Source organism: Epinephelus lanceolatus, chromosome 16 (genome assembly GCF_041903045.1).
Source record: "Epinephelus lanceolatus isolate andai-2023 chromosome 16, ASM4190304v1, whole genome shotgun sequence".
Lineage (NCBI taxonomy): Eukaryota > Metazoa > Chordata > Actinopteri > Perciformes > Serranidae > Epinephelus > Epinephelus lanceolatus.
Genome location: NC_135749.1, coordinates 42,544,029 through 42,557,500, shown reverse-complemented (window position 1 = coordinate 42,557,500; position 13,472 = coordinate 42,544,029). Strand labels below are relative to the sequence as shown.

Genomic DNA, 13,472 nt, shown 5'->3' with positions numbered 1-13,472 from the left:
TCCTCAGTTTCTCATCAGTCACGGTGCTCAGATATTCTGCCACCGTGTACTGTCTGTTTAGAGCCAAATAACACTGAAGTTTGCTTTGCATTTTTGTGGTCGATGTCCAATAGTTAATGTAATGTTCTTTTTGTTTCTCTATAATTTGGTGGGTCCAGATTGTGTGAGGGCTGTCCTGAGGTCTTGTGCTGTTAGAGGAGCTGAGCCTCAGGACCAGCTGGCTGAGGGGGCTCTTCTCCATGCTCTCCTCTTGGCATTGCAGAGCTTTGTAGTGGTAGGAGTTGGGGTCACTTGTTTTAAGGTGTTTATAAAATTTGATGGCTCTTTTTTGAATTCTAATTAAAAGGGGGAATTGGCCTAGCTCAGCTCGGCACCCGTTGTTGGGGGTGTTCCTGTGCACTCTGAGGATGCTCTTGCAAATCTCTGTATGCAGGATTTCGATGGGGTGTTTGTCCCATTTTTCAAAATCTCGATTTGCAAGAGGACCCCACACCTCACTACCATACAGAATAATTGGTTCAATTATAGATTTGAATATTTTGAGCCAGATTCTAATGGGTATATTAATGTTTGAAGATTTCTTTATAGCATAGAAAGCCCTTCTTCCCCTCTCTCTGAGATCATCAACAGCCAGGTTAAAGTTTCCCATGGACGTGATGTGTAGTCCTAAGTATGTGTAGTCGTGTGTGTGCTCCACCTCATGAGAGCCCAGGAAAAACCTGGTTTGGTCTCCCTGACCCCTGGGTCGTTTCTGGAATATCATAATTTTGGTTTTGTCCAGATTAACTGTCAGGGCCCAGGTCTGACAGAAGGTTTGCAGATGATCCAGTTGCTGTTGTAGTGCTTCATTTGATGGAGCCAGCAATATGAGATCATCTGCAAAAAGTAGGCATTTAACCTGTGTGTCAGACAGAGTGAGACCAGGGATGTCAGATAGTTCTAGTGATTTGGCCAATTCATCGATATAAATGTTGAAGAGGGTGGGGCTGAGACTGCAGCCCTGTTTTACTCCTCTACTCTGGGGGAAGAAATCTGTTTCCATGTTGTTAATTTTAACAGCACATTTCATATGACTGTACATGGTTTTGATGATGTCATAGACCTTCCCCCCTACACCCTTCTCAATTAATTTGAAGAACAGTCCATCATGCCAAATTGAGTCGAATGCTTTTTTGAAGTCCACAAAACAAGAGAAGATTTTCCTCTTGTTTTGGTGGATGTCTTTATTAATGAGGGTGTGAAGGGTGTAGATATGGTCTGTTGTTCTATGTTTGGGTGTGAATCCTATCTGGCTCTTGCTCAGGACATCATGTTCTCTGAGGAAGTCTTGCAGTCGGCTGTTTAGGATGCTGCAGAACAACTTCCCCAGGTTGCTGCTGACACAGATGCCTCGGTAATTGTTTGGGTTGAATTTGTTTCCACTTTTAAAGATTGGTGTGATGATTCCTTCACTCCAGAGGTCAGGGAAATGTCCGACACCCAGAATAAGGTTAAATAATTTTAATATGGCAATGTTAAATTTATGGTCATCAAATTTTAGCATTTCATTTAAAATGCCATCAGGACCGCTGGCTTTCTTTGGCTGCAGTGCCTGGATTTTAGCCAGCAGCTCTGCTTCAGTAATTTGGTAGTCTAGAGGGTTCTGGTTGTCTTTAATGACTGATTCTAAAATTTGTAATTTGTTGAGAAGATTGTTTTGGGCCGAATTCAGGGGAACAGCAGTATACAGACTTTCAAAGTGATTTTTCCAGATGTCACCATTTTGAATAGCCAGTTCTTCTTTTTGTGGTTTGCTGAAAGAGTGCCATTTCTTCCAGAAGTCATTGGAGTCAATGGACTCTTCAATTATTTGTAACTGATGCCTCACATGCTGTTCTTTTTTAGTTCTGAGTGTTTTTCTGTATACTCTCAATGTTTCCCAGTACTGGAGGCGGAGCTCAGGGTTGTCAGGTTGTCTGTGTTTTTGATTTGACACATTTCTGAGAGTTTTTCTCAGTTGTCTGCATTCTGTGTCAAACCACTCGTCATTGGTCGGGTCTCTTGGTCTGTGGTGCTGGCGCTTTTTCAGACTGGATAAGTCTGCCACATGGTCAAATATGTTGTACATGTCCTGTACAGCCTGTCTGAGGCCGTCCTGATTGAGGGGATACGAGGTGGAAAGAAAACAGTCTAAATGGGATTGAAAGATTGGATTTTTGATTGCTGTCTGATATTCGTCTTTGCTTTTGTTTGTCCATTTATAAGGTTGTTTTCTGTAGGTCAGATTGCAGGGTTCTACTGTGTGAGGGTCGTTTGCTGTCGTTTTAATGTAGAGTGTGATTTTACTATGGTCTGATAAGGGGGTTAAGGGGCTGACTGTAAATGCTCTCAGGTAGAAGGGGTCTAGGTCAGTGATGCCATAGTCTACTGTGCTGTTGCCAAGAGGAGAGCTATGAGTGTAAAGACCGAATGAGTCCCCTTGAAGCCGACCGTTAACCGTGTACAGACCCAATGTTCGGCAGAACTGCAACAGTTGCTGCCCACTTTTATTGACAGTTTTGTCAAAGTTGTTTCTGCAGGGGTGTGAAGGGAGGGGGGTGCTGACTTGACCAGGTATATGTTTGTCTCCCTGTGTGCTGATAAAGTCTGGTTCTGTACCAGTCCTGGCATTCAGGTCTCCACAGATCAGTACACTTCCCTGGGCCTGAAAGTAACTAATCTCATCTTCGAGAATGGAGAAACTGTCTTCATTAAAATAAGGGGATTGTGATGGGGGGATATATGCTGCACACAGGAATACATCTTTATCTGTGGTGATAAGGACTTTTTTGATTTTGAGCCAAATTGAAAATTCTCCTTTTTTGATTAATTCAATGTATTGTACAAGGTTTGCCTTATACCAGATCAGCATTCCCCCTGAATCCCTTCCTTGTGTTACTCCCTTTAGTTTGGTGGACGGGGACATTATCTCTATGTAGCCTGAGGGACAACCAGTGGAGACATCTCCTCTACACCAAGTCTCTTGCAGTATAAACACATCTGCATTTTCTAACTCTCTAATAAAGTCTGAGGTCCTGCTCTTAAGGCCAAGAGCACAAGATCTCAGACCCTGAACATTCAAACAAGAGATGACAAAAGATTTAGATTTCATTTAAAACTCAAAAGGCTGCATTTGGTGATCAAAATGAGACAAACTACTAAGTCAAAGAAAATAATTTAAGAGTATCTACATGACATATTATAAAAGGTAACAAATCAATAACTGGTATATTACATAATCAATACTTATGTACAATGTAAATGTCCTTTTTTTTTTTAAACTGTATGAGAACAAGAAATACTCTAATAATAATAATAATTCATACAGTGTCTATTGTGGTACCTGTCCAATCAGATGAGAGCAAAGCAGGCTGAGCATCTGCTGAATGTCCTTCAGTTCATTGTGTGGGGGGGTGGTTAAGGTTGGTTCTGCTGCTCTCCGGACCACCTGGGCATAACTCAGTGGGCCAGGGTGTGGCTCTTGTCGCTGTGGTTGGGGTGGGGCCCCTAGGGACAGGAGTGACTGTGGTCTGGCTTGAGGGGGATCATGGTTGCCTTGGTGGGGTCTGATTTGGACATGATGTGGGTGGGGCTGAGGGTGGTCTTGTCTCCATTGTGTTGGTCTGGATGTTGGTTGAGGATGTCTTGGTGTTCTGTGGGGGTTGTGGGCTGATGTGCTCTTTCTGCGGGCCGTGGATTGGTCTCTGTTGAGAGCGACGCTTTTCAGTGTTTGGGCGAAGATGGGGACTGTGCTTTTAAACAGATGGACGTGGTCGTAGAGACAGCTGATGTCCAGGGTGGGGTGGTGGGCTAGGTGGACATTGGGTCTCCGTGCACAGTCTCTGGACAGGCTGCTGTTGATCCTGTGGGTGGTGTCAGGGTGGAAGTCTTTCCTTGGGAGCAGAGTGGATATGACCACTCTGCTGTTGGGGAAGGTGGTGGAGGCTTTCTCTATCACTCTCTTGAGTGACTCTGACACCCTCTCCTGCTGGCTCCGCAGATCATTGGTGCCAGTGTGGATGATGATGTGACTCGGAGATCCAAGCCGCTCCTCTGACAGCAGGTCTATGGCTTGGTGGGTGTTTGGACACCAGATTTTAGCCACTTTGTGGGTGGGGAAACGTTTCTTTTCATTAAGAAATTTTCCATTGGAGTCGATGAGGAGGACAATGTCTGTCTTCTCTCTCTGTTGTGCTGGTCTGGTGGAATGAGGGGAGGTGCTGGTCTGTGGGCTGGATGTGGAGCTGGGGGTGGAGGTAGGTTCTTGGATTGGTGGGTCCTGGCTGCTCACAGGGTCCTGGTTGTGGTCTAGTTTTTCATCCAGGTCCTGTGTAGCTCCACCTCTCTCCTGAAGCTGTTCTGACAGAGTGGTGAGTGCTCTGCTGTGCTCCTCTCTCTCTCCTCTGAGCTCCTCCACCTCCTTTGACAGAGAGGCAAGTTCTCTCCTGTGCTCCTCTCTCTCTCCTCTGAGCTCCTCCACCTCCTTTGACAGAGAGGTAAGTTCTCTCCTGTGCTCCTCTCTCTCTCCTCTGAGCTCCTTCACCTCCTCTGTCAGAGCTGTCAGTGCTGCTAGATGCTGCTCTCTGTCCTGATGCAGCTCTCTGATCTCAGTCCTGAGCAGGCTCAGCTCTCTCCTGCAGCTGTCCCTGTCCTGCCTCAGCATGCCCAGCTCTGTGCTGATGGTGCAGGGATCAGGCTGAGCTGTGGTGGGCTGGCATGGCTGTTGGCTGATCAGCTCTCTCAGTTGTACTAGTTCTCTCTCCAGCTCTGTGAATTTCACCTTCAGTTCAGTGATGGTGCGGTTCAGCTGGGGGTCCTGGACCTGCTCTGGGCTGGTGGGCTCCTTCTCTTCAGGGGGCTGCTCAGTAGTTAGGCAGCTGGGAGCTGGGACCTGGGAACTGTCAGTGGAGCTAGATCTCTCCTGCTGGGCTCTTTCCTTTATAAGGAGGAAGTCCATCTCAAACAGTTTGAGGTTCCCCTGCACCATGATAGTCCCATTCTTGTATAAGTTTACTGTCATCATGAAAGTATCTGAATCCTCTGCTTCTTTTATTTTTATTTTCCAGCCGTTACAGATCCCCTCTTTTTTGACAGAGGGGTAGTGGGCACTGATGGCAGAGTGCCATGCTAGCGGCTGGTCTGTGAAGAGGATCAGGTTGCTGACCTCCCCGGTCTTGTAAAGATCAGAAAACAGGGTTTCTGGTCTTTCTTTTAGCAGTTTTTGTTTAAATGCCTTCCTGGCAGTCTCATTGGTTACATCAGGAGGATAGAGGAGAGGAACAGCCTCTGTACAGCCTTTGGTGGATTCCATCAGGCTCTGCTGCTGTTGAACTGCTGCTATTTAAATTCCTTGGCAACAGTTGCTAAGGGTCTTGTTTACAGCTAGCTGTGTTATGCTAGCTTAAGTTTATTTAGTGTTCAGCAATTTTTTGTTTCCTCTTTTTAAATGTTATATTTTCTTTCTGATGGTTCACTCACTTGCGTCTTCAGCTGTTTTCCTCCTCTTTGCTTGACCTTTTTTTTTTGTTGCTGGTTGGACAGTTAGGCTAGCTGTCAGTTTGGCAGTTGGTTCCGTTGTTTTCCAGTCTATCACTGTTTTCTGAGGTTTTTGCTGTTTTTTTTCCTTCTTGGTAGATTTTTTTTAAAAACAATGGTTTTCTCTTCTGTTTTCTTCCAGCTCTTAGAAGAACAGTAGTTTATCTCACTTTAAAACATCCAAAAAAGCAAAAATATTCAGGAGCTCATGTTCATGCTCATCTTCATGCTCATGGAATCTCTCTCTCACTTCCCTTCACTTCTCTCTGTCTGTCTGTCTGTCTGTGTGTGTCTCTCTCTCTGTGTCTGTCTGTCTGTCTGTGTGTGTCTGTCTCTCTGTGTCTGTCTGTCTGTGTCTCTCTCTGTGTCTGTCTGTCTGTGTGTGTGTCTCTCTCTCTGTGTCTGTCTGTCTGTGTCTCTCTCTCTCTGTGTCTGTCTGTGTGTGTCTCTCTCTCTGTGTCTCTCTCTGTGTCTGTCTGTCTGTGTGTGTGTCTCTCTCTCTCTGTGTCTGTCTGTCTGTGTCTCTCTCTCTCTGTGTCTGTCTGTGTGTGTCTCTCTCTCTGTGTCTGTCTGTCTGTGTGTGTGTCTCTCTCTGTGTCTCTCCCTCTCTCTCTCCCTCTCTCTCTCTCTATGTATAAAGTTTATTTTCCAAAATGTACTTCCTGGTGGGTATATTATCTTGGACCCTCCAATTGCTCTGTGCCCATGTAATCTTCATTACTTTTTGCAACCACTTTGCATCTATGTGTGTGTTTCCCTGTGTCAATTCACTTCTTGTATGTTTGTTATACTTAACTAAATTTCTATCTGTTTCAGCACGTCATCCTGAGGAGGTCATCAAGAGATACAGAAAAGTCCTTAAGGCGTACAAGAAAGGAAGAAAGCTGAGTGTGGCATATCGAAAGGTCGGTGTCGACCGAAACACCGTCATCGCCAATGCCCCAATCTGTGAGCTGGCTGTTGTGGCCCCATAGAAATACAAGTAGTTGCTGGTTGCTCATACACCACAGCAACGACTGCAGGACTTTGCCAAAAAATGTCTGGAAGTGTTGATTAATGATCCAAACCTTTTGGGGGATGTTGAACATCAAAAGAAAAAGGGGAAACTGATTCCTTTGTCTAAGAAAGCTTAGGTGTTGTGTCACTGTGGGATGGTGCCCTAGAGCAGTTCGGTTGTAGCTCGGGTCTGGTTCACTAAGTATAGAGGGTCCAAGTTGTGCTAAGACATGTTCATATCAATAATGCCAATGGCTTGATTTTGATTTATTTTGTTTTCATGTCCTGCACAAAAAGTGCCCAAACCTCATGGGTTTGTATACTGTTGTATACTGCTGTTCTGCCATGTGATGGCTCAGTATGTGTGTTTCTATACATTAAACACAATGTTCAACATTTCATCTGTGGTGTGTCTTTGGTAAAATACAGTACACAGAAAAGCCTATGGGTGGAATAAGGTTGAGGTACAAAAATTTGATATTTTAAATATCACATCAGATTTCTGTACCTTGAACTTGTTCCACCCATTTGCTGTTCTACAAAGTTTCACTGGTATTAGTAGATGGTTAACAAACTATTAACAACTGATCTGTAAAGTGTGAGTTAATATATTAGTTAAGTATTAGTTATTAGCTTATGTTTGTTATTGGGATGTTATTCTAAAGTTGCAACTATTCCTCATTTACTAACAGTTAATAAATGAGGAGTAGTTGCAACTTTAGAATAACGTCCCAATAACATATATAAACTATTAACTGATACTTAGTAAGTAATTCACTAATAGCTTGTTCAGGATCTATTACTAGTTTATAAGGTATAGTTATAAATCATTAACATACAGTTAACAAGTCATTTATAACTCATTAACTAACAGCTTGTAAGTTATCTATTGGCTATCTATAAGGCACAGTTATTAATTCTTAAACTGGTATTTAACAAGTCATTTATAACTCATTAACTAACAGCTTGTAAGTTATCTATTGGCTATCTATAAGGCACAGTTATTAATTCTTAAACTGTTATTTGACAAGTCATTTATAACTCATTAACTAACAGCTTGTAAGTTATCTATAAGGCATCGTTATAAATCCTTAACAAACTATTAACAAACACTTAACAAGTCATTAATAATTCATGAATTAACAGTTTACAAATGATCTATTAACCAGTTATAAGGGATAGTTATTTTAAAGTGTTACCAAAATCACTCTATAAATTTCCACTGTTATGCGGATGATACACAGTTGTATTTATCGATGAAGCCAGAAGAAAGTAATCAATTAACTAAACTCCATAACTGCCTTAAAGACCTAAAAACCTGGATGAGCACCAATTTCCTGATGTTAAATTCAGACAAAACTGAAATTATTGTTCTTGGCCCCAAACAACTCAGAGACTCTTTATCTGATGACATAGTTTCTCTAGATGGCATTGCTCTGGCCTCTAGCACTACCATAAGAAACCTCGGAGTAACATTTGATCAAGATTTGTCTTTTAATTCTCATTTAAAACAAACCTCACAGATTGCATTTTTTCATCTGCATAATATTGCGAAAATTAGGCCTATCCTGACCTGAAAAGATGCAGAAAAATTGGTCCACGCTTTTGTTACCTCAAGGCTGGATTACTGTAACTCTCTATTATCAGGTAGCTCTAGTAAGTCCTTCAAAACTCTCCAGCTAATTCAGAATGCAGCAGCACGTGTACTAACAGGAACTAAGAAACAAGATCATATTTCTCCTGTTTTAGCTTCTCTGCACTGGCTCCCTGTAAAATCCAGAATTGAATTTAAAATCCTACTGTTAACTTATAAAGCTCTAAATGGTCAAGCTCCATCATATCTTAGAGAGCTCATAATGCCTTATTATCCCACCAGAACACTGCGCTCTGAGAACACAGGGTTACTCGTGGTCCCTAAAGTCTCCTCTCCTGTGGAATCATCTTCCTGTTGCGGGAGGCAGACACCGTCTCCACATTTAAGACCAGACTTAAGACTTTCCTCTTTGATAAAGCTTATAGTTAGGGCTGGCTCAGGCTTGCCTTGTACCAGCCCCTAGTTAGGCTGACTTAGGCCTAGTCTGCCGGAGGACCCCCCTATAATACACCGGGCACCTTCTCTCCTTCTCTCTCTCTCTCTCTCTCTCTCTCTCTCTCTCTCTCTCTCTCTCGTATCCTATTACTGCATCTTGCTAACTCGGCCATTCTCGATGTCACTAACTCAGCTTCTTCTCCGGAGCCTTTGTGCTCCACTGTCTCTCAGATTAACTCATATCGCAGCGGTGCCTGGATAGCGTGATGTGTGTGGTTGTGCTGCTGCTGTGGTCGTGCCAGATGCCTCCTGCTTCTGCTGCTGCCATCATTAGATTAGTCATACTTCTACTGTTATTATACACATGATTATTATCACACATGTATACTGCCAGATACTAATATATACTTTCAACATATTGTACCACAGTAGCCAGAACTATAACGATAATATTATTACTTTCATTAATGTTGTTGTAAGCTACTGTCATTACTGTCTGTCCTGCATCTCTCTCTCTCTCTCTCAATTTTCAATTTCAATAACCTTTATTGGCATGACTGTAGATTAACAATATTGCCAAAGACATTAAAAATTTACAAATAAAGTACAATAATAAAAGTAAGTCAGAAAACTATAAAAAAAAGATTAAATATATGATATATAATACAAAATACACCAATCTACAATACAATACACCAATATATAATATAGAAAAAAAAATGAATAAAGAAAAATCTAGGTTGTGAGTTACAAGGACTGTAAATACAGACAGGTGTGTCAGGTGTTGTGATGGTTGTCCCTCAGGCTGTGGCATAACCTGACATATTTTGCTGCTGCTAAGCTGCTGACTCTGTTCTCTCCAAGGATGTGTTGCATTTTAGTTTGATCAGGCAGAGAATCAAAGTCAGTGACTTTATGTTTTATTTTTGAGAGGAAGTCGGCTCTGATGTGTTCATACTTACTGCAGTGCAACAGGAAGTGTGTCTCTGTCTCCACTTGTCTGTGTGGACAGACCTCACACAACCTGTCCTCTCTGGGCAGCCAGGTCTGCCTGTGTCTGCCCGTCTCTATGGCCAAGCTGTGGTCACTGAGTCTGTACATGGTCAAAGTCTTCCTCAGTTTCTCATCAGTCACGGTGCTCAGATATTCTGCCACCGTGTACTGTCTGTTTAGAGCCAAATAACACTGAAGTTTGCTTTGCATTTTTGTGGTCGATGTCCAATAGTTAATGTAATGTTCTTTTTGTTTCTCTATAATTTGGTGGATCCAGATTGTGTGAGGGCTGTCCTGAGGTCTTGTGCTGTTAGAGGAGCTGAGCCTCAGGACCAGCTGGCTGAGGGGGCTCTTCTCCATGTTCTCCTCTTGGCATTGCAGATGCCTACCACTAGGATTGCTCCTAGTGGTAGGAGTTGGGGTCACTTGTTTTAAGGTGTTTATAAAATTTGATGGCTCTTTTTTGAATTCTAATTAAAAGGGGGAATTGGCCTAGCTCAGCTCGGCACCCGTTGTTGGGGGTGTTCCTGTGCACTCTGAGGATGCTCTTGCAAATCTCTGTATGCAGGATTTCGATGGGGTGTTTGTCCCATTTTTCAAAATCTTGATTTGCAAGAGGACCCCACACCTCACTACCATACAGAATAATTGGTTCAATTATAGATTTGAATATTTTGAGCCAGATTCTAATGGATATATTAATGTTTGAAGATTTCTTTATAGCATAGAAAGCCCTTCTTCCCCTCTCTCTGAGATCATCAACAGCCAGGTTAAAGTTTCCCATGGACGTGATGTGTAGTCCTAAGTATGTGTAGTCGTGTGTGTGCTCCACCTCATGAGAGCCCAGGAAAAACCTGGTTTGGTCTCCCTGACCCCTGGGTCGTTTCTGGAATATCATAATTTTGGTTTTGTCCAGATTAACTGTCAGGGCCCAGGTCTAACAGAAGGTTTGCAGGTGATCCAGTTGCTGTTGTAGTGCTTCATTTGATGGAGCCAGCAATATGAGATCATCTGCAAAAAGTAGGCATTTAACCTGTGTGTCAGACAGAGTGAGACCAGGGATGTCAGATAGTTCTAGTGATTTGGCCAATTCATCGATATAAATGTTGAAGAGGGTGGGGCTGAGACTGCAGCCCTGTTTTACTCCTCTACTCTGGGGGAAGAAATCTGTTTCCATGTTGTTAATTTTAACAGCACATTTCATATGACTGTACATGGTTTTGATGATGTCATAGACCTTCCCCCCTACACCCTTCTCAATTAATTTGAAGAACAGTCCATCATGCCAAATTGAGTCGAATGCTTTTTTGAAGTCCACAAAACAAGAGAAGATTTTCCTCTTGTTTTGGTGGACGTCTTTATTAATGAGGGTGTGAAGGGTGTAGATATGGTCTGTTGTTCTATGTTTGGGTGTGAATCCTATCTGGCTCTTGCTCAGGACATCATGTTCTCTGAGGAAGTCTTGCAGTCGGCTGTTTAGGATGCTGCAGAACAACTTCCCCAGGTTGCTGCTGACACAGATGCCTCGGTAATTGTTTGGGTTGAATTTGTTTCCACTTTTAAAGATTGGTGTGATGATTCCTTCACTCCAGAGGTCAGGGAAATGTCCGACACCCAGAATAAGGTTAAATAATTTTAATATGGCAATGTTAAATTTATGGTCATCAAATTTTAGCATTTCATTTAAAATGCCATCAGGACCGCTGGCTTTCTTTGGCTGCAGTGCCTGGATTTTAGCCAGCAGCTCTGCTTCAGTAATTTGGTAGTCTAGGGGGTTCTGGTTGTCTTTAATGACTGATTCTAAAATTTGTAATTTGTTGAGAAGATTGTTTTGGGCCGAATTCAGGGGAACAGCAGTATACAGACTTTCAAAGTGATTTTTCCAGATGTCACCATTTTGAATAGCCAATTCTTCTTTTTGTGGTTTGCTGAAAGAGTGCCATTTCTTCCAGAAGTCATTGGAGTCAATGGACTCTTCAATTATTTGTAACTGATGCCTCACATGCTGTTCTCTTTTAGTTCTGAGTGTTTTTCTGTATACTCTCAGTGTTTCCCAGTACTGGAGGCGGAGCTCAGGGTTGTCAGGTTGTCTGTGTTTTTGATTTGACACATTTCTGAGAGTTTTTCTCAGTTGTCTGCATTCTGTGTCAAACCACTCGTCATTGGTCGGGTCTCTTGGTCTGTGGTGCTGGCGCTTTTTCAGACTGGATAAGTCTGCCACATGGTCAAATATGTTGTACATGTCCTGTACAGCCTGTCTGAGGCCGTCCTGATTGAGGGGATATGAGGTGGAAAGAAAACAGTCTAAATGGGATTGAAAGATTGGATTTTTGATTGCTGTCTGATATTCGTCTTTGCTTTTGTTTGTCCATTTATAAGGTTGTTTTCTGTAGGTCAGATTGCAGGGTTCTACTGTGTGAGGGTCGTTTGCTGTCGTTTTAATGTAGAGTGTGATTTTACTATGGTCTGATAAGGGGGTTAAGGGGCTGACTGTAAATGCTCTCAGGTAGAAGGGGTCTAGGTCAGTGATGCCATAGTCTACTGTGCTGTTGCCAAGAGGAGAGCTATGAGTGTAAAGACCGAATGAGTCCCCTTGAAGCCGACCGTTAACCATGTACAGACCCAATGTTCAGCAGAGCTGCAGTAGTTGGTGCCCACTTTTATTGACAGTTTTGTCAAAGTTGTTTCTGCGGGGGTGTGAAGGGAGGGGGATGCTGACTTGACCAGGTATATGTTTGTCTCCCTGTGTGCTGATAAAGTCTGGTTCTGTACCAGTCCTGGCATTCAGGTCTCCACAGATCAATACACTTCCCTGGGCCTGAAAGTAACTAATCTCATCTTCGAGAATGGAGAAACTGTCTTCATTAAAATAAGGGGATTGTGATGGGGGGATATATGCTGCACACAGGAATACATCTTTATCTGTGGTGATAAGGTCTTTTTTGATTTTGAGACAAATTGAAAATTCTCCTTTTTTGATTAATTCAATGTATTGTACAAGGTTTGCCTTATACCAGATCAGCATTCCCCCTGAATCCCTTCCTTGTGTTACTCCCTTTAGTTTGGTGGACGGGGACATTATCTCTATGTAGCCTGAGGGACAACCAGTGGAGACATCTCCTCTACACCAAGTCTCTTGCAGTATAAACACATCTGCATTTTCTAACTCTCTAATAAAGTCTGAGGTCCTGCTCTTAAGGCCAAGAGCAGAAGATCTCAGACCCTGAACATTCAAACAAGAGATGACAAAACAGTTTGAGGTTCCCCTGCACCATGATAGTCCCATTCTTGTATAAGTTTACTGTCATCATGAAAGTATCTGAATCCTCTGCTTCTTTTATTTTTATTTTCCAGCCGTTACAGATCCCCTCTTTTTTGACAGAGGGGTAGTGGGCACTGATGGCAGAGTGCCATGCTAGCGGCTGGTCTGTGAAGAGGATCAGGTTGCTGACCTCCCCGGTCTTGTAAAGATCAGAAAACAGGGTTTCTGGTCTTTCTTTTAGCAGTTTTTGTTTAAATGCCTTCCTGGCAGTCTCATTGGTTACATCAGGAGGATAGAGGAGAGGAACAGCCTCTGTACAGCCTTTGGTGGATTCCATCAGGCTCTGCTGCTGTTGAACTGCTGCTATTTAAATTCCTTGGCAACAGTTGCTAAGGGTCTTGTTTACAGCTAGCTGTGTTATGCTAGCTTAAGTTTATTTAGTGTTCAGCAATTTTTTGTTTCCTCTTTTTAAATGTTATATTTTCTTTCTGATGGTTCACTCACTTGCGTCTTCAGCTGTTTTCCTCCTCTTTGCTTGACCTTTTTTTTTTTTTGTTGCTGGTTGGACAGTTAGGCTAACTGTCAGTTTGGCAGTTGGTTCCGTTGTTTTCCAGTCTATCACTGTTTTCTGAGGTTTTT

The 13,472-nt window shown here is 42.7% G+C and overlaps 2 protein-coding genes across 3 annotated transcripts in view; both read left to right on the top strand.

Moving 5' to 3' along the window:
* LOC144467465 (uncharacterized) overlaps positions 1–6,950 on the top strand; it is a 9,838-nt gene extending 2,888 nt beyond the window's left edge. The window contains exon 3 of the mRNA XM_078176120.1: positions 6,370–6,950. Coding sequence (XP_078032246.1) covers positions 6,370–6,527 — 158 coding nt within the window. The 3' untranslated portion in view covers positions 6,528–6,950. The remainder of the gene's footprint in view (positions 1–6,369) is intronic.
* Positions 1–13,472, top strand: part of LOC117251103 (rho guanine nucleotide exchange factor 2-like) — a 377,871-nt gene that overhangs the window by 218,415 nt on the left and 145,984 nt on the right. The gene's annotated exons all lie outside the window — the stretch shown is intronic.